Source organism: Maylandia zebra, linkage group LG6 (assembly GCF_041146795.1).
Source record: "Maylandia zebra isolate NMK-2024a linkage group LG6, Mzebra_GT3a, whole genome shotgun sequence".
NCBI lineage: Eukaryota > Metazoa > Chordata > Actinopteri > Cichliformes > Cichlidae > Maylandia > Maylandia zebra.
Genome location: NC_135172.1, coordinates 31,612,727 through 31,631,136, shown reverse-complemented (window position 1 = coordinate 31,631,136; position 18,410 = coordinate 31,612,727). Strand labels below are relative to the sequence as shown.

The 18,410-nt window shown below is 39.5% G+C and overlaps 2 protein-coding genes across 2 annotated transcripts in view; one reads left to right on the top strand and one right to left on the bottom strand.

The window, feature by feature from the left end:
• helz (helicase with zinc finger) overlaps positions 1-7,071 on the top strand; it is a 50,615-nt gene extending 43,544 nt beyond the window's left edge. Inside the window, exons 30-33 of the mRNA XM_004539199.6 lie at positions 277-535; positions 743-1,400; positions 2,416-2,710; positions 2,855-7,071. Coding sequence (XP_004539256.2) covers positions 277-535; positions 743-1,400; positions 2,416-2,710; positions 2,855-3,198 — 1,556 coding nt within the window. The 3' untranslated portion in view covers positions 3,199-7,071. The remainder of the gene's footprint in view (positions 1-276; positions 536-742; positions 1,401-2,415; positions 2,711-2,854) is intronic.
• Positions 7,072-7,168: 97 nt separating this feature from the next.
• On the bottom strand, positions 7,169-18,410 carry LOC101487402 (voltage-dependent calcium channel gamma-1 subunit). The gene is made up of 4 exons (XM_004539201.2): positions 17,779-18,410; positions 12,282-12,356; positions 9,395-9,541; positions 7,169-9,257 (listed from the first exon to the last, which is right to left on the bottom strand). The coding sequence occupies exons 1-4, from the start codon at positions 18,014-18,016 to the stop codon at positions 9,025-9,027; spliced, it is 693 nt and encodes a 230-aa protein (XP_004539258.1). The 5' UTR covers positions 18,017-18,410; the 3' UTR covers positions 7,169-9,024.

Below are 18,410 nucleotides of genomic sequence, written 5' to 3'. Positions count from 1 at the left end.
CAACAATCTCCATGGTTGAGATGTTAGGAGATTGTTTGTCAAATAGTCAAATTTCACATTCCTTTTTTGGATTAGAATGTGCAGCTTTCATATGTTTAAAAATATGAAAGGGTAAATATTTGATTTTGCAGTACATTTAATATATTGAATATTTATTCATAGAGAATCTACTTAAAGGTATTCTTAACCATGCTGTGTATACTAACCCTGCAGCTCATATAATTATGCAGAATACATGAATGACTCCAAAAACTAACCAGACCATTGCCCTTTCAGATCTTCAGGGACCCTTGGCTCTAGAGGCCCTTAGCCAGCAGCAGCAGCAGGCAGCTAGGCTGGGCCAGTGGGGGGAGGCAGCAAGCCCTTTCATCCAGGCCAGTGTTGCCTTTCCTCTGCCCCAACAGCTTGCCCACCTTGCTCAATCCAACATGGCTCGCTTTCCCCATCAGCTGCTTCGGGCAGGTAACTGGGGCCTTAGTTCCAATCTGGATGATGAAGCTGTTCCTTCTGCCTCGACCGGGCCAACTTTCAGCAGGTTAGACTGGGCACTAGTATGTTTTATAGTCATCTGTAATGGTCTACTAACTTGATCTCATAGAAATATTATAGGTTAAATATTGGACTTGTACTTTTTTTTATATCATATGTTAAGCACAATTAGTTTTTTTTTTTTTCTTTTGTTTTAAAACAAAATACATAGTTCAAAAAAATAAAAAAAAAAGTAAACAATTTTCATTTCTAGGTATCCAGGTCTCTTGAGAGAGATGGCTCCACAGGAACAGCCAGAGCCCAGGGAAGCAGTTGAGATGCAGCCCCCACCTCAGTCTCGCCTCCTCCAGTATCGCCAGTCCCAGCCCCGTGGCTCGGGTGACCCTTCATCCTCTTTAGGTGCCATTTCCAATCAAGCTGGCCCTTTTCCATCAGGACTCTACCCCCATGACACAGGTCGGGATCTACTGAATGAAAACCTTCTTAACAGCCAAGGTCTGCAGCAGCACCCAGGGAATCCCCTGTACAATACTGGTAGCTTTCCACATCAGCCACCAGCTCAATCTGCCAGCCCCCCTCCTGCCCAGGTCAAATACCTTCTGCAAGAGGCCCAGTGGCCCCATGGTGGAGCTACATCAGTGAGCCCACCACAGCAGAACCCTCTGATGGGGAATCAGGGCCATGGCCTTCCTTATGGACTGCCCATCATGGCTCACCCTAGCAGGCAGGAGCAGGTTCACCTGATGCAGCTTCACCATCAGCACCACCAGCAGCAGCAGCAGCAGCAGCAACAACAGCAGCAACAGCAACAACAGCAACAACAACAACAAAATCAAGGTCCAGATCAGGAGCCCTACCACCCATTATCCCCCAGAACATCAGCAGCCACAGCACATCACAATGTAGATGAGGTAAGGGCTCTTCATTAATGTGGTATTCAATAATATTTCAGTGAAATTAGCAATGAGTCTGAACTGCCTGAAGTAGCATCTCTATGCTAAGGTTATTCGTCCAAAGCAACAAAGTTAAGGGGGCACAGCTAAAAGTGAAGGCACAAAGATCCCGTTCATCCAGTTACTCCAATTATGGGCGGTGATGCCCAGCAGACAGCTGTGGGGCTACAGCTGCTTCTGTCAGATCACTTGTCATCAGATCAGTCCTACTCCAACTTCTAGTATCCAGATAGATGACTTATTAAACGAAAATCTGTGCAGTTGTTTTAATGTTGGAAATTAACTCATTCACTGCCAGCCATTGGCAGTGAATGAGTTAAACCCATTGACTCATTCACTGCAATTGACGGCTATAGACGTCAATGGCAGTGAATGAGTTAATGCCTAGAGAAGAAAAAAAATTGTATTGCCTCAGGCTCTAAGCATTTTAACATGGGAGTCTTTAAGGATACACTCAAACTTGAAGTACAAGAGGTTGTTGCTTGGTGTAAATATCATAAATAATACTATTTGGGAAATTAATTAGTAAGAACATTATGTAATGCTAATTAACCATATGGTCATATTAATGGTAAGCCAGTATTCAGCCAAATCAAGTTATTAACTGAAACGCTGTTTCACTCTTACTGCTCGCTGCTTTCTTAAAGTAGGGATTTCAAACAGCCCCGGATTATAATACACCAACAGACAATGGTGGATAATTGTGGGCTTAAAGTTTTGTTTTTAAGTCACCCAAATTTTAACTTACAAACAAATTTAAATAAAAATCAATATGGAAGATGTGTTACTGTAATGCTGTTCTACAAGAAGTAGCTAAACTAAGCAAGGTCTGGAAAAGGTTGTTCTCTCTTATTACAACACTGAGAGCATACATTCACTTTGTTGTCAGTCACTGGGAATTTAAACCAATTGAATACTCTTTGTAGTCACTATATATCACCTTCTGACCTTGTTTTTGTATCTGTGTTTACAGTATGAACCCAGAGGTCCAGGGCGGCCTCTTTATCAGCGCCGTATCTCGTCCACCTACCCAGATGAATCATCTCCAGCCAACACCCACAATACCCTGTCACAGCAATCCCAGCCTTGTGCATCAGATACCCAGGACCACCCTCATCCTCACATACAGCATCATCAACACCCACACGCCCCCTACAGCTATCCTTCACATGACCACCTCTGGCCAAGTAATGGAGGCGGTCCGGGTCCGTTTCAGAACATTCCATGTAACGGAGCCGGCACGCTCGCTCAGCATCGGGACCTTCTAGGTAAATCTTTCTGTTTTCAAGCCCAATTTCCTCTTCACTTGATTATTTGGATTGTTTTGAGATAGTTGTTTATTATATATGCTAAATTCTGTGTCCGTGTCTCATTCACCTCTCATAACCTTTGGCTGCCTTCCCATATGACAGCTTCCAAGGCCCTTCGTCAGGCAGAGGAGCATGCAAAGGCAGAAGCCACAGGAACACAGCAGACACATCCACACTCCCTCAACTCCCTTCAGCATCAGTTTCCTCCTCTCATGCCCAACAACAAGCAGCAGCAGCCTCAGCCTCCCACCGAGCCCAGCGAGGGGGCTCCAAATTTAGGCAAACAGCCTACCATGTCCTACGCGAGCGCTCTTCGCGCTCCACCTAAGCCCCGGGCAGTTCGGCCTGAACAGGTCAAGAAGAATAGCGACCCCCTCTCCCTCCTACAAGAGCTGAGTATAGGAAGTTCAAATGGTAGCAATGGGTACTATTCCTATTTTAAATGAGTGTCACTTCTCCCACATAAGTGAATAAGTAATAATTTAAAAAAACAAACAAAAAAAACCAAATAAAAAAGAAAATTATAAAAAAGGTAAAATCATTTCTAAAAACACAAAAATTGTGCAAAGTGCATTTACAAGTTGTTTCTATCAGTAGGTTGGTTTTATGCATTTTGTTTCATTTAAACTTTTTATTTTTAACAGTCATTTTTTCCCTCCTATTTCACATATCTGTGAAGAAAATAAGTATATATAATGAATGCATTACTGGTATATATACATACTCATTATGTATATATGAATATATACTTATATTATCTACACTTGTATATGTACGTAATGCTAAAAAAAAAAAAAAAAAAAGCAAAAAACAAACATAAAAAAACAAAAAAAGCTCAAAAACAATGGTGTCTGTTGGTTGACCACTTAGCTCCCGCTTGTATTTTTCCTTATTGAAGTTGTTTTGCGAAATAAGTATGTTTTTATTATTTTTTTATTCCTCAGTTTCGAGTGGACATTACTTATTGATTTTCATACTACTGTAGATGTAATGGACATAAGCTAAGTGGTCAACTGACACAGAAACTACATGGAACAGTGTATAGAAGTAGATAAATTTTGCTCTAATATGTACATATAAAGAAAAAATAAAAGACTGAATCGTATGCCACAGACATGTCCTTAAATTCCTGCATCATGCTAGATTTGCAATATGAGTTTTAAAGTTTTGTTTTTCCTGTTTTTAGCTTCTGATCTTTAATTCTTAGACATCCTTACCTGGGAATCATCTTCAGTCATTTTTAGTAGAAAATGTGATTATTTATGGGGGAAAAATTACAAATATCGATTGCATATTTTAGCTTTTACCAGCTTCAACATCAAAGCAGCAACAACTGTTTCATTCCTCCTCTCTTTGCGTTAAAGATCAGAGAACACCATCCTTTTCAGTGATAAGATTATCCTAGACTGCTTTGCTTGTGGCTGACACGCAGTTACATGAATTCTTTGTTGTTGTTGGTTTTATTTTATTTTATTCTTTGTTTAAGACCGTCATTGCATCGTGGACTTACTTTGCAACTCTTGTCCAACAGTATGACATTGTTTCAGTATAATTACTGGAGTGAAATGGTTTGTTTGTTTGTGTTTTGCTATTGGGCAGAGTTCTGTTTTTATTGTGTTGTTTTGTTTGAAAAGGTTGCAGTACTCTGAAGGCTTGTGTAAGTGAAGAAAGGACAGTGAGGTCAGAGTAGTGTGTCTAACAGGCAAACTGAGAAGATCTAGAATTGCAGTCAGATGTTTTTGAACACACTAAATTATTGGTCTTACGTATGTTGGAACTTAAGAGTAAACACCCTGAAATGTTGTAGGTGTGACAACTTTTTTTTAAATATATATATATATATGCTTCTTTATTTTCTTTATAATAACAATGAATAGAAAATTGCCCAAAGTTGATGATAGACCCGTTATGTTAACCTGATCTCAGATGATTTGCCAGTTTCTTGCCACTTAGTTTTAGGCCAGAATGTCCAAAGGTTTTGAAGTCCTTAGGAATAAATATTACTTACATCTTTTGTTGTTTTGTCGCAAACATTGGTCATTGATCATTTCCAGTCCTGCTCAAAGTCAGCAGCTTTTCCATGAGCTGGGTATTTTGGAAATTCAGAGTATGTAATATCAACCTTTTAAAACTGCTGAATGAAGAGTAACATAGAACTCGCTGTTCAGAAACCTTTGACTGTTTTGCTTGTAGGGTGTGAATATAAAGAATGAATCGGAAATATTGGGTTTGCTCCTCGTGGTTCACAGAACCTTTTTATTCAGATTAGATATATTAACGCTACTGCAGTAGACACGTTTCATTCTCTTTAATCTAACTGAAATTGCTCTGCTCGTGCTTTGCATTTCACTACGACAACATTTTTCTATATTTGTAACACCTTAATAAATTACAGGATGAATCATGCCGCTGAGTTACTCAAAAGGAGTTGACACACAACAGGAAGACACACGTACGTGCACATGAATTTTACTTGAAACCCAGCTGATTTGAGTCATGTGGAAATGAAGTATAAAAAGATGCTCGCACACTGTATCTGCCTATTTTATTTAACAAAAAAAAAACAAAAAAAAAGCGACAAAGCAATAGTGACAACAGTGGTCCAGTGCTCAGTCCTGTCATGTAATTCATGAATTGTTAACACATCACTGCCCCATCTGCAATTTGCTAAAAATAATAAATCGTCCTGCTGTTTCTTGGCTTCCACATGGTAGTTAATCTCTCATAAATCTCTCTAAAGGTCACTTCCTCAGAACCCCACTGCTAATAACTTTGTTTTCAGCAGAGAGCTTCATACACGGTATGGTTTCATTTTTGTCACATTCTAGCTCAAAGGTCCAGATTTTTTGACTTTGCAGAGAACACATACTTGTAAATATGCATTTTCTAGGTATTTACAAACAAGAACTTTGGGAACGCCTCAATTTTGTAGAAGCTGTTCAAAGAAGAGGTATGCCCTTTTTAATTATGCAAATTCACAAAACAAAGAATTCTAGAAATGGACAACAACAACCCGGTTGGTAGTTGCAACATCTTGGAACTTTTTTTTTTGTTTGTTTGGTTTTTTTTGTTGTTGTTGTTGTTGTTTGTTTTTGTTTTTCTCTTAAAGATGGTGTCTGGCTTATTAGGCAGAGGAAACATTGTGTTGCAGCTGTTACAACTTCTTTCACTGTACAATGTGTATTTTTAAGTACATGTTGCTGGATTAGTCCTTCCCTGTTTTCTCACCACTTCCCAAGCTGTACAACAATCAAAATGGATTTGTTTTTAAATGTGAAGTCTTTTTCTTTTCTTGCATGTTGAGATGATCTGGCTGGTTTTTATCCCTGTTTTTACCAGTTTGTATTGATTTATCGATGGAGGAAAAAAAAGAAGAGAAAAAAAAAAGCTTTTTGTTTAACCTACAGAGTCAGATTTTGGTATATTATTTGATGTGTACAATAACTTGTGACATTATCAACAAATCTATTATACTATTTTACTAATGTGTGAATCAAATATGTAATGGTCATGTTAGGTTTTTTTGGTTTAGTTTGTTTTTTTTCTTTCTGCAGTTAGTTGGCAGATGTGAAGCTGAGGTTGCTCCCTCGTGTGTATTAAATTTAAAATACTGTGTTTAGGTGATCTGTTTTCCACACAATAGTCGCTGGCTGGTCTCTGAAGTTGTGCAATACTAATATTTCACCACTTCTATTGATACAGTTTTGGTCTTGAAGCAGAGGAGATCAAGCCTTTTTGTTTGTTTGTTTGTTTGTTTGTTTTTTTTAAAGAAATGCTCATTTCTTCTTTTTTTTCTTTTTCTTTTTTCACAGCTCCCTGTCAGGAGTCTTTCTTTTGAAAGGAGACAATAAAAGCACTGTCTTGTGTGTGTGTGTGTGTGTGGTTAACAGTTTGATTTCACCTTCCAGAAATCACAGTCTGAGGTGTGTATTTAAGTGGGGGGGGACAAAGTGAAACCATCGTGTGTGTGTGTGTGTGTGTGTGTGTGTGTGTGTGTGTGTGTGTGTGTGGCACACTGAATGGGAGCAACCTTTTGCCCAGCCAGCAGAGAGCACTGTGTTCAGCTTTCTATAAGCGCCATCTTTTCCCGTTATCTGTTGGCTCTCCTCTGCAGTGAATCAATGGCTCACCGGTCCTCCCAGCTTCTCAGTCCCATTGGTTCCTTACTCGTGGGTACAAAACAATGGATAGATCTGTTTTGCTCTTCTTCATTTCAGTTGGTGGTGGTTATGATTCAAGGATTTTTGACTGTGTTTTAAAGGTTTATTTTCTTTTGTTTTCTTTTTATTTGTTTCTCTATTAAAGTGTTTTTATTGAAACTGTTTGAGTTCTGTTTCTCTGTCTTCTGAATTGTTGTGTAGTTGTGCCACCTGGGTCCAGATGGACCTTTACTGCATTAAATAACGCGGTCCCAGATAAGTTTTCCACAGCATTTCAAGATTGAATTTTTATTACAAACCTATAAAGCAGTATATAACAAACACACTCAAAATCTAACGCATTCCAAACGTTGTTACTGCATGCCTCATTCAGTGAAAAAAACACTAGAAGTACAGGAGGTTCACGTCAACAGCTGCCTCTATTTTAAACCACTGGATCTTTTTTTTTTTTTGAGTGACAATACAACTTTAAAGTCAAGTCAAAGAAAACTTATTTTAAAAGTAAATAAACAACTGGATTCTTTCCTCCTCCGTGCAAAGATGGATGCAAGGCTGACACAACAATGACAGTGTGGTTCTTCAGATACACCACATGTCAGCACAAAACGGTCTGAAATATGAACTCCTTGGTGCTCGAGTCTGTTTGCACAGAACAGCAGCCATTTCGTGAGTGACTTTGAGAAAAGTAAAAACAAATATTTAAGAGCCTTTCGGTGTGTCACATAACGTCAGCAGCTATATAACCTGACTTCTTTTTATAATGTATTTAAAAAAAAAAAAAAAAAAGCCCAGTAGAGGAGAAGTTCTGTAAGTGTCTGGCTGCGAACTTCATGCTTCTTGTTCTCTTTTACATGGTGTTGCGCAATACAGGCTACACAGAAAAGGTTTATTCTAATAATGTCCTGTACATTTTTGCTTTTTAAACCCAGGTGACCTAATTTAGTTCAAATCCCCCACCAAATAGAATGGTCACTGACCAACTTTCACTCCTTAATGTGGACTGTTACGCTGTTACAACTGAATTATAAACTGCAAGTAAACATCAGCTAAAGTCCGTGCTCATAATCTGAAAATATAGTGCAGCTCCATCACTCTATTAGTTTGCCACTTGCATATTGTGTGATTGCACAGCGTGACATCATTTACAACCGAAATTAAATTCAATTGGCGCTCATCTCTCTGAAACTCTGCATGTAAGGTTACAATTCAGTAAAAGACCATGAATCTGTGGCTTTTTTTTCTGTTATCTATGCTAACAGCGTGTATAGATGCAAATGGACATTCGCCACATGGGTCAAACGGGTCATAACAACACATGAAAATGAACAGAGGCATGTTTTGTATCAGTTTGGCATGGAAGCTGTCAAGGCCTTGTATGTGCACCTGCTAGAACTGAACCTTTTCCAACATGACTGGTGCTGAAGACTTTGGGTGTTTAGCATTCCGCTTGCTACAGACACATACACCCAGACTCTGAGCAAGTAGTTTGCTCAAAGCTTTCCTTTACTCAGGAAGTTCTGGACTTAATGTGCAATTATTTAACTCTAAATGATGTTTTTTTTTTTCTTCTTTTATTTATCATTAGAGATTTACCGTTTAAGCTATAGGCTAAAAAATGACTTAATTGACAGTATAAGAGGGCTTCTTGGAGTGATGCCATAAAAAATACAGAAGCACATTGGCTATGTACACGATATCATACATAATGCAGTACATAAAATCACCTGACCTGGATGTCAGGCCATTAATGCTCAAAATGTTTGTCTTTTTAACTAAGGAGTGACACATGGGGGAACTAGTAAGACCAAGGTCATAATACAATACCTTTTCACCAGTAAAAACATGCCAGCACTAAATCATGAGTTGGAGGGGGAAAGGAATATCTTAAAAAATACTACTAAATCCCATGTGGGAAATGTCAGCTCTTAGTGACGAGTAGAGCAGGTTTTAAGCAACTGTGGCCTACAACACAAAATTGCAGGCATTACAAAGGGCCGCTCTTTACACTGTGGTTTCTTCTCTGATGACAAGCTGATGTCGTTGAATCTAACATCTGTATTCAAAATAAAAGACAAGTCATTCTTTTCCTGCATTTGTCCGTATGTCTTGCTATCACTCAACTTGTTCCGGTTCGGCGTCCATGCAGGTTTCCCATGGATTCCTGGGCATCTGAGGCATGGAGAGGAACAAGAGTGCAATGCCACAGAGAAAGAGGAGGACAAAGCCAGTGCAGGCACAAGCAAAGGACCAGCCGTAGTAGTATTCGATCCAAATTGTCTCCTCGCTCTCGATCATGCGCTTCACTGACTGACGCATCACCTCCAGTGAGATGAATGCACAGAGACCTGAGAAAGAGAGTGATTAAATATTAGACACGGCTTATAGTAACACCTGTGGCACCCGCAGATTCCCATGCTCACCAAATATGAAACACACACTGAACATAAAAGCAAAACGACTGTGAAACAGAAACTGAACACACCTGCAAATGCAAAAAACATGCCAGCAGGTTTAAGGAGGTAGTCTCTTTTTTTGCCTGTACCAGTACATGAGCCCAGCACACAAAGAGAGCCAAGGATCATGAAGGCCAGACTGAAGATGGAGATGGCTGCAGCTGAGATGTTGTACTCTGGAAAGAAAAAAAAAATGTCAGTCAATTTTACAGTCATGTTGTAAAATTTCCTGGATCTGCCACTGGCAGATTAGTGCATGTGGAAATGGACAAAAAGCATCTGTGAAAGTCTCATTAATGCTGAATGACAAAGACATGACCTGACAGGCAAAAAGTGTAGATACTTTAATACTGAAGTGTTTTTTTCTTCTACTTGTAGGCAACAGAGCTCCAAATCTGCTGTGACAAATTATTATTAACCTGTCATCCATGCCTTCGCCTCTTCAGGTTTTCTCGCTTTTCTTGTCTCTCTGTTGTCCATGAAGGTTTTTGGGCTCCAGCAGAAGACAATAATGCTTTTTAAAGAAACGAACTATATACTTTAATTTCTATTTATAATTATAAAGCAACTAGAAAGTTAAACTTTACTCAAAAATTAAATAAACATTTTTTTTAATTAAAAGACAAAATAATCTTTTTTTTTCGAAACTTTGCTTACATCTAAAGTCTTTTAGTTTTAGTTGGTTTAGTTTAGTTAGGTTTAGTGTACGATATCACGAGATTATCGTACACTAATTTTGAAGTTGACTGTGTAAAAATCTGTCTCGTTTTTTCTGCTGAAATTTTCTCCACGGGTTTACAAAGGGTTTTTCTTGACATCAAATGCGAAATGTGTCCATACGTGTACTCTTGTCGCATTTTGTAGCATTCTCATGAGAAGCAGAGAGTGTGGGTGCTTCCCACCTTGTTTGTTGGCAACAGATCAAACATTGCATGTCTAACCTCTCTGCACAAGGTGATTATTTCTGATTGGATCGCTTCCAAACTTGTCCCGCCTCTCTACATACCTTATTCCTCATGTAACCAGAATATTTCCGTCTCGTTTTTATTCGTCTTATAAGTCTGAGCCCATTTCATCATATTTTTTTGTCCTTGTGGGTTGTTTTTTATTTAGTTATCGTCTCGTTTTCGTCAAAAAAAGACTTTTGTGAATGAAAACTATGGAGAAATTACTTAGCCAACGAAATTAACACTTTAGTAGCTGAAAGTATTGTTATTTTGTGGTATTTGGTACTCTGGTTAGTTTTTAGGAGTAGCAGGGCAGATTTAAAGTACACTATTGTGCCCAGGGTCATGATAACAGGGTGATATTATTGTATGGTGATGCTGTGTAACTCACCATTTGTACACTAATAGAAGTCTATGCAAAATAGGCTATGTCAGGTTTTGGCTATCTGGGCCTGTGACTAGACTAACAACCTGGGGTGGATGGATGAATGAATGCTTTGGGTCTTTAGATTAGTTCCCCAAAGAAAAACACCTGCTAACTTCTCCATTGCTTTTATTATAAATACAAGGTCTTTGAAATTGGGTGCACTAATATAAATGGATTCTGGTCTTTCATTTAGAGTGTACAACAGCAGCTGGCTAGGTTTCTGAGCAGACAGGTAGATAGGAACCCAGGCCTTTGATCTGTAGCCTGTTTGCCTGTGAACCATACCCTAGGGAGAGAAAGGCACCCCTTTGGGGGGGAAAAGCCTTCATCTTGTACTGGCAGGGGAGGATGGGCTGCACCCTGAACAGCTCTCTAACATAAACCATGTGTGTTAGAGGTTGGTGTCTAACTCAAGTCTGCAAAACCATGGATTCTCACATAGCGTGAGCAACATAGACATCAAAAAGCTTTCTGCATTTTATTCATACAGCACTTGCTTCACTGCACTGCTCAGAAATTTTTCAGCCTGCAGAAACATGAACTTCTCATGTGCTAAATTTAACCCTCCAACACAGAAAGGGGCAGTATTATGAGGAACTGGTCAAGCCACGTTCAAATTCACAGTGTTGCTAATGTATTAATCTCTTTGGCAAGGTTCCTTTCTTTTAATGTGTACTGGAATAGGATTTATTTTTATTTTTTGCTATTGAGCGTACACTTTATGTCACTCTCCAAATTTAGCAGATTAGGTATGAGTACATATTAATACATACAGTATCGGATGCATCAAAATAACCACCCTGCTGAAAGAGACAGTTTAGAAAGAAACTCCAATTGTCTGAGCCCATTAACCTGATCATCTCTTTTACTCTCAACTTTTCAAATTTTCACTTCATTTACATTTTTACTGGGAGCATCCCTACATGCCCTAAAGTAGCTCACTGACCACACGTGTATGTTCAGACCACTAACGGCCTCTGCATGGGAGGACTGATGTACAAGGAGGAGAAAACATACACAGCTGAACAAATGTATGTACAAGATATATTTTGCTAAAGCACAAAATTTCGGGACTTATGATCCACAGCTTCTGACCATCAGGGGAAACAACAAGAACTTGAAAAACTACTGAGGCAGACTATTGCATGTTATACAGAGAAATTGAAAATAGATATTGGTCAGCTGGAGAAAGAAAGAAAGAAAAAAAGAAACAAGTCAGATTTCAGATAGGATTTCTCCCGTGAGATGTTCTGACATTGATAGACGGTCGAGTCTGCCTGCTGTGACACTGCCGACTGTGCTGTGGTCAGATGTGAAACATAACTGAAAACTTGAACCCACACAGAGAAAAGCAGCAGCAAGTGAGATCATTTGGAAAATCACGAAGCAACTGCTACATTTCGACTCGTCTGATGTTCACTTCACACAGAGGAAGGAACATGAATTCAGAGATGAAAGCAACTTATTATTTCAGTGTTTTAAGACAGAATAGGCCGAAGCAATTGCCAAAGGGAGTGAAAACAAACAAACAAACAAACATACCTTTTTGTGTTTTATATTCAAATATCTCAGCATCCTGTCCTGGAGTGAAGTGCCTGAAGTAAGTGCAATTTTCGTCTGTGAAAAGAAAAAAAAACAAAGCAAAACCATATTTAGTTTAATTTTCTCTTCAAATCTGCACAGAATATTTGTACTCTGCTTTGTACCAGCACATTACGATAAAACCACAACAATAAAATACAGATATTACATCCACATGTTAAAGGTAAGTTTAAAATTGATTATTTTTAGTGCTTTTGGAGTTCTAATGCTCTTATTGGGAAACTTTTGATTTTACAGATTTTTAAAAAGTTGGCCTCGTCTTGCAAAATTTTATTACAATAAACTTAAATGTCTTCATATGTAAATAAAAGCTCTACTGATAAAAGGCGAGAGACGCATCAAGAGGGTTGTGAAGCACAGACATGATTAGTTAATTCAGTTGGGACTCTGATGGGAGCCTTCAATTGCACACAGCTATGATGAGTCAGTGTGGTATTCAATATGTTGCTATGTATGACCAAAAACCTTCCCGGACTTGAATCTAGATGCTCAGTTTTGACCATATAATCTGCCAGCAAATACACCAAATTGTCATAAAAGTGCTTTTACCTTGTGTTTGCTTGTCATTGACTGGGTTGTTTGGTTGTTTTTAAATTCCTCTCAGATCAAGGTCATATTTGTCAATGCCTAATTTATGTTTTATGATTCATTTTTATTTGACAAAATTTCTGTTTCTAATAAGACAGTTTGTTTTTCTTCTTTCTCAGGTTTGCTCCACATTTGTTCGCCCCATTAGCTGCATTCACCTTTTGTCACACGCCTTTGGAATATGGTACTTGTATTAAACACTTCACATGGTCTCAGCTATAGCTTCCATTTTTTGTCCAAAAGGGATTTTACATCCCAAGATAATGTTACAATTAAAAGTGGCTTCCCTGCAGAACTTTCTCCTTTGTGTGGTTTGACTCTGGTTGCAGACATCGAGTTCAGTTTCTGTCATGCAGACAAGGTGTTATGCCTTAGGGATTTGCAGATATAAAGCCAGGCGTTATGCATTATGTGATCACATAGTTGTTTGAAAGAAAAAGAAGTCTTTGATGCTGTGCCAGGTAGAAATGTTATCCCTTTTAGAAACAGGCTTGGTGTACATACAAAACTTGATTACATTTGATGATCTACCACATTTTGGCCAATGGGATATTTGGCCAAAACATCGGGAAATACGATCATTCAAATAATTAAAAACATTTGAATGATCATATTTGCTCAAATAGTGAGAAGATTTATGCATGCAGCACCAGATCATCAGTTCTCTCATGCACAGTCAGGTGCATGTCCATGATCTCGACGGTATGAGGGCTTAACACACAGGCACATTCCTTATCCCAGTTTCCACACGCGCTCATCATGGGAAGTGAAATGCTTTCATGTGAAAATATGAAGTACTGCATGGTATGATTTTATGGTAAGAGCTTGATAGCTTTGACATTCTTCTATTTCTCAAGAAACTGAGCTAAATGGGATGTCAGGTGCCCCTAAAAGGAAATAACAGGGTAATTTGGTGTAACAGGCGCAAATAGTATTTATGAATCATATTTTTCCAAGTCAAGTCAACAGTGCAATGTTCACACAAAGCTCCTTTGAAATGGCAAGCTTTTAAAGCCATGTGTCATACTGTGTGGGCCTACATGCAAAAAATAAATACATAAAAACCTTTTTTATGAATGAGGACAGGGACTGGCCATCAAAGAAAGGAAGAAAAAAAAACCAGTGGTTGTTACTAAGCAACAAGCGCTGCTGTTTTTCACTGGAGAATGTGATAGAGGTTTGTCACCTACATGTATTTATTGAGTCAAACCTTGCATTCAAAACAGATGCTGGCCTTTGAACCCCCCCCCCCCCCCCCCCCCCCCACACACACACACACACACGCATATGCCTAAATACATAATGCTGATCAATGTCAGTCATCCACCAAAACATAATAATAAAAAAATAAAAACACATGGTCTCGATGTTCGAAAGTGTTTCATGATTATGTTCATTAAGCTTAAGCTTAGCAGGTTTATTCCCACATGTGACTGTGTGTGCTGCCCAATTAAACTTACCTCAGAGTGCATGTTTTTATAGAAATGTGAGGAAGAACTGTTGGATAAAAACGTATCTGTTATCATCTGTGGAAGCATGCTACAACAAACCCAGAGACACACACACACTAATCCAATTTTGGGTTACTGTTAGTCCTCGTCCTGCCAGGCTGTTTTGACGAGCTCTATAAAGCCTCCCTTTTTCCAAATAGGGCTGTCCGCCATCTTTCGACTGACAAGGCGAGGATGCAGGATTAGCAGCGTCTCTGCACATTGTCATGTCAGAGCAGCGTCTTTCCTCGCATTGATTTGTGGTGTCAGTTCATTTTTGGCTACATTTGGCTGTCAAAGCCTTCCTCATTCTTTGCTTTATCAGCTATGACAAGTGGAGTGTTGTTGCAGGGTCAAGAAAAATGTACATGTCAACAAAATTACTTTCAGTAAAGGTCAATCAGTGGCTTCTTTCAAACTTTTGTTACTACTTTGCTGCTTTTGCATGGAAATGTGTCCTAAAGATGAAAGGTGCACTTTTCCCTTCTCTGTAATACTCTGCTAATCTAAGCACCCTCTTTGCAAATGCATAAAACTTTGATCCCACTACAAACCTCAAATACCACATGGATGCATGCCTATTTAGGTCAGAAAGGCATCACTAGCACCCTTTCCCCATATACAATGCCCATCCCTTGGTAGCTATGTTGCATGCCTATATAGGCAAAATACCATTGATTCCATTGCTTTTTTGGGCTGTGAATCCCATCCTCGGGGAGTGTGAAGTAATTTGAGTGGTGGGCTGCACGGAGATGCGTAGCTGCAGGAAGGTCTTGAGGGAACAGGCCGGTGGGAGAGCAGGCCTTAGAGCTATGCCTGACTCTTTCAGGCGGCCCCGTCACTCAGAGGACTTGGCTTGAACACTTGACCCTCACGCGGCACAGCTGAGTATTTACGTGGCCTATATTTATACCTACAGCGGGTGTTTGCTGAGCAATTTACACAGTAATATATATATATTTTTTAAATCTCATGTTTTTGGGAACAGTTTTAAAATTGCTTACGCTTTTGGCCAATAAAATGCCGTCACATAATTGTTGTTTTCAATACTATTGAAAATTAAACATAGGGTGAAAAACTTGGAAGCGGCTTGCCAGAACATCTGATGTTGCACATTAAGACTTAACAGCTCCGATACTCAAAAGACATATGCAGTTAAATATAAAGCAGGATAATGCCAACAACTAAAATATTCATTAGGTTAATTTGTTACTTTTTTCTCAAAGCTGGTACAACATGTAAATCTTTATTGTACACTTAACTTGATTTTATATCACAGTCTGTGCTTTATCAACAGCTGATATAAATAACAAGTCAACCCATATTTTCCAGTTGAGTCTCTCTCAGCGAACACCATCTCACACGCTGTTCAAGTCCTGTGTTGGATCAGAGTTTGACACCTCTCTGAGGACAAGTGGTTATGATAAACAATATTGTTCCTGTCCAAATACAGTGGGCCTGGGGAAGCCCCTGGAAACACGGGACTTCTGCCTGTTTTTATTTACTTCTTCTAAAGCTATTTGCCAAGTGAAACGGATCTGTTTCATTTCAATGACTGTAATATATTGCATTGTCCAAAAATATTCCAGATCACTGCTTTCACTGTGTAGTTGTTTAAAAGTCAAAAACTGCACATGAAGAACCCAACCCAAAAACATTTGTCTCTTGGAGTTGCTGTCTTAAGAATTCCCTGTGTGCCTGGGCGGGTCACACTTATTTGGAATATTCAGCACATGCCTGCAGCAACAAGCCCCCCTCAGGCATCTCACTTGCTCCTGAGACGGCCCTGCAGTGCAGACAGTGTCTGGGATTCCTAAAAGTTGCAGGCTGCCACAATCAGGTTCTATTTGTAAGTAGTATAAATTTGGTATGATGTCTGGGCACGCTTCCAAAATCTCATATAACTTGGGCTCAGATAACACAGTCAGAGTTTTTCAGATAATGTTCAATTACCCATTTGCCCCCAACAGTAGCGTAACTCTCACTCCAGATCATTGGCACCACGAGTCTTTGCTTGCCAACAACGGCTCAGCACTTCTTTTTAAATTTTATTACAGTCTGCATTTTATTCAGGCACCTTTAACAGCACGATGTACCACATCATGTTTATTTGGAGACAAGACATGCACACCAAGGTGAGCCCTTTGTAGGGCATGAAAATGCATCACCTATAAACTGTGGTGGGCAAAGTATTTAGACCATTCAGTTAAGTAAAAGTATTAATACCAGTGTAAAGTGACATGTTGAGTAGGCTGGTGTAAGCATACACCACTGCAAACACAATCCAGAAGCAGACCAGCCTCCATTTGATGTCTCCGTGTTATATTAAATGTACCGACATTTCTATTTCTATTTGATGCACAAGCAGCATTTAAATTGGATCATTTTGTGCTGTTTTCACCTTACCTGCCTTGTACAGACTGAAAGATCCTTAATATGTTAAAAAAAAGATGAATGGGTTTTTGAAATGAACATGGCCAAATTAAAAACTTTAATTTCCCCGTGGCTGTGGCGGTGGTAATATTAGACTGTGTGAAATCTATCTCAAAAGTGTCCTCAAGTAAGATGTTTGAGGAAAGGCTTTTCATCACTTTTCATGGAGGCTGCTCTATCCAGTTTCTCTGTATTTCAGGGAGCTCTGATGCAGTGTCCATATCCATATGGGTATTATTATCAGCTGTCTGCAGGTTCTGTGGCAGCTGACTTTACTAATAAGATTATCTGTCAGAAAAGAGGAGCCAACCATCAGGGTTAGTCTCCAGTCTCTTGAGACTCTTATGCTTAGATTTCTCTGGCTGATGTCACATCTATCTACTGTTATCTCATGTCAACACTTTGCATCTATGGTTGGTCATAGTGGTTGGTCATTCTGGGTGCTGTTTATTCCAAGACCACCAAGATAGTTTAAACACAGGCTAAATGCTTCGACTAATATTTATATTACACTACCGGCTACTTCTTTAAAACACATTTCAAAGATGTTTCAGAAGTCTAATCAAACAGGCCCTGAAATGCTGTCGGCACATAACAATATGTATCCACGGGAAAAACAAAAAAAAAAGAAAAAACAAGCTGAATGCATGAAAGGACTAAAACATGAGGAATACAACAGGATGTGTTTGTGTTGCAAAGGGAAGTTTAGAAAGTCATATGACATGTCTAGTGATCCTGCATCAGGATCTCTATTCTTAGTAGCTTCATACCTTAAAGTAGCATCTTACTCGCATGCAATATTTTTCCAAAAAAGACTGAACCTTTGGAGAGATAGCACAGCCACAGAGACTGAAAACTAAAAACTGGCTCTCAGGTTCACTTTCATGCTCCAGTTGCAAGAAGTTTTCTCTCAGATTTTCTCTTACCTCCAGGCAGGCTGATGGGTCCGCAGCCGTGCCCTTCGTCGTAGTGTTCTGAGCTGATGTAGATGTACTTCTTGCACAGCCTCCACAGGCCGAAGTGGGCCGCCTCACAGGTCTCATTGAGTTTCTCCACCTTTGGGCTAAGAACTGCCCAGTGGTCCGTTACCACTGCCGTGAGCATGCATGCCATGCCCACCAGCAACACAAAGATGGCAATCTTAATCTTTGTACGCTTGTGCATGTTCGCAGGTGGTGAGATTTCTGTTCAGTGAATATTTTTCCCCTGATAAAATAGGAAACCTTAATAAAACTGGATGCTCTGCAATGTAGACACACTGGTCTGTGTCCTTAGGGCTTCTTTCCTCAGTGACTGCAGCACAAAAATCTCTTCTCCTTTTCTCTCACCACCCAAGACTAGTATCTTCTCTCCTCCAGTCACAAATCTGTGCTTCTGGTTGGAAAGGAAAGGGGCCAGGCGGCTCTGTCCTACTTTCAAGTCTCCTTTCCCCTACTCACTGTGAGGTGCTGCACAACTCAGGGGCTGCAAGTTTAGATAAACAGCTGTTGAGGTAGATCAGGGAAGTTGATGACCAAAGTGTCTACCATGGTGGGTAATGGGCGTAGAGGGGGTTGCA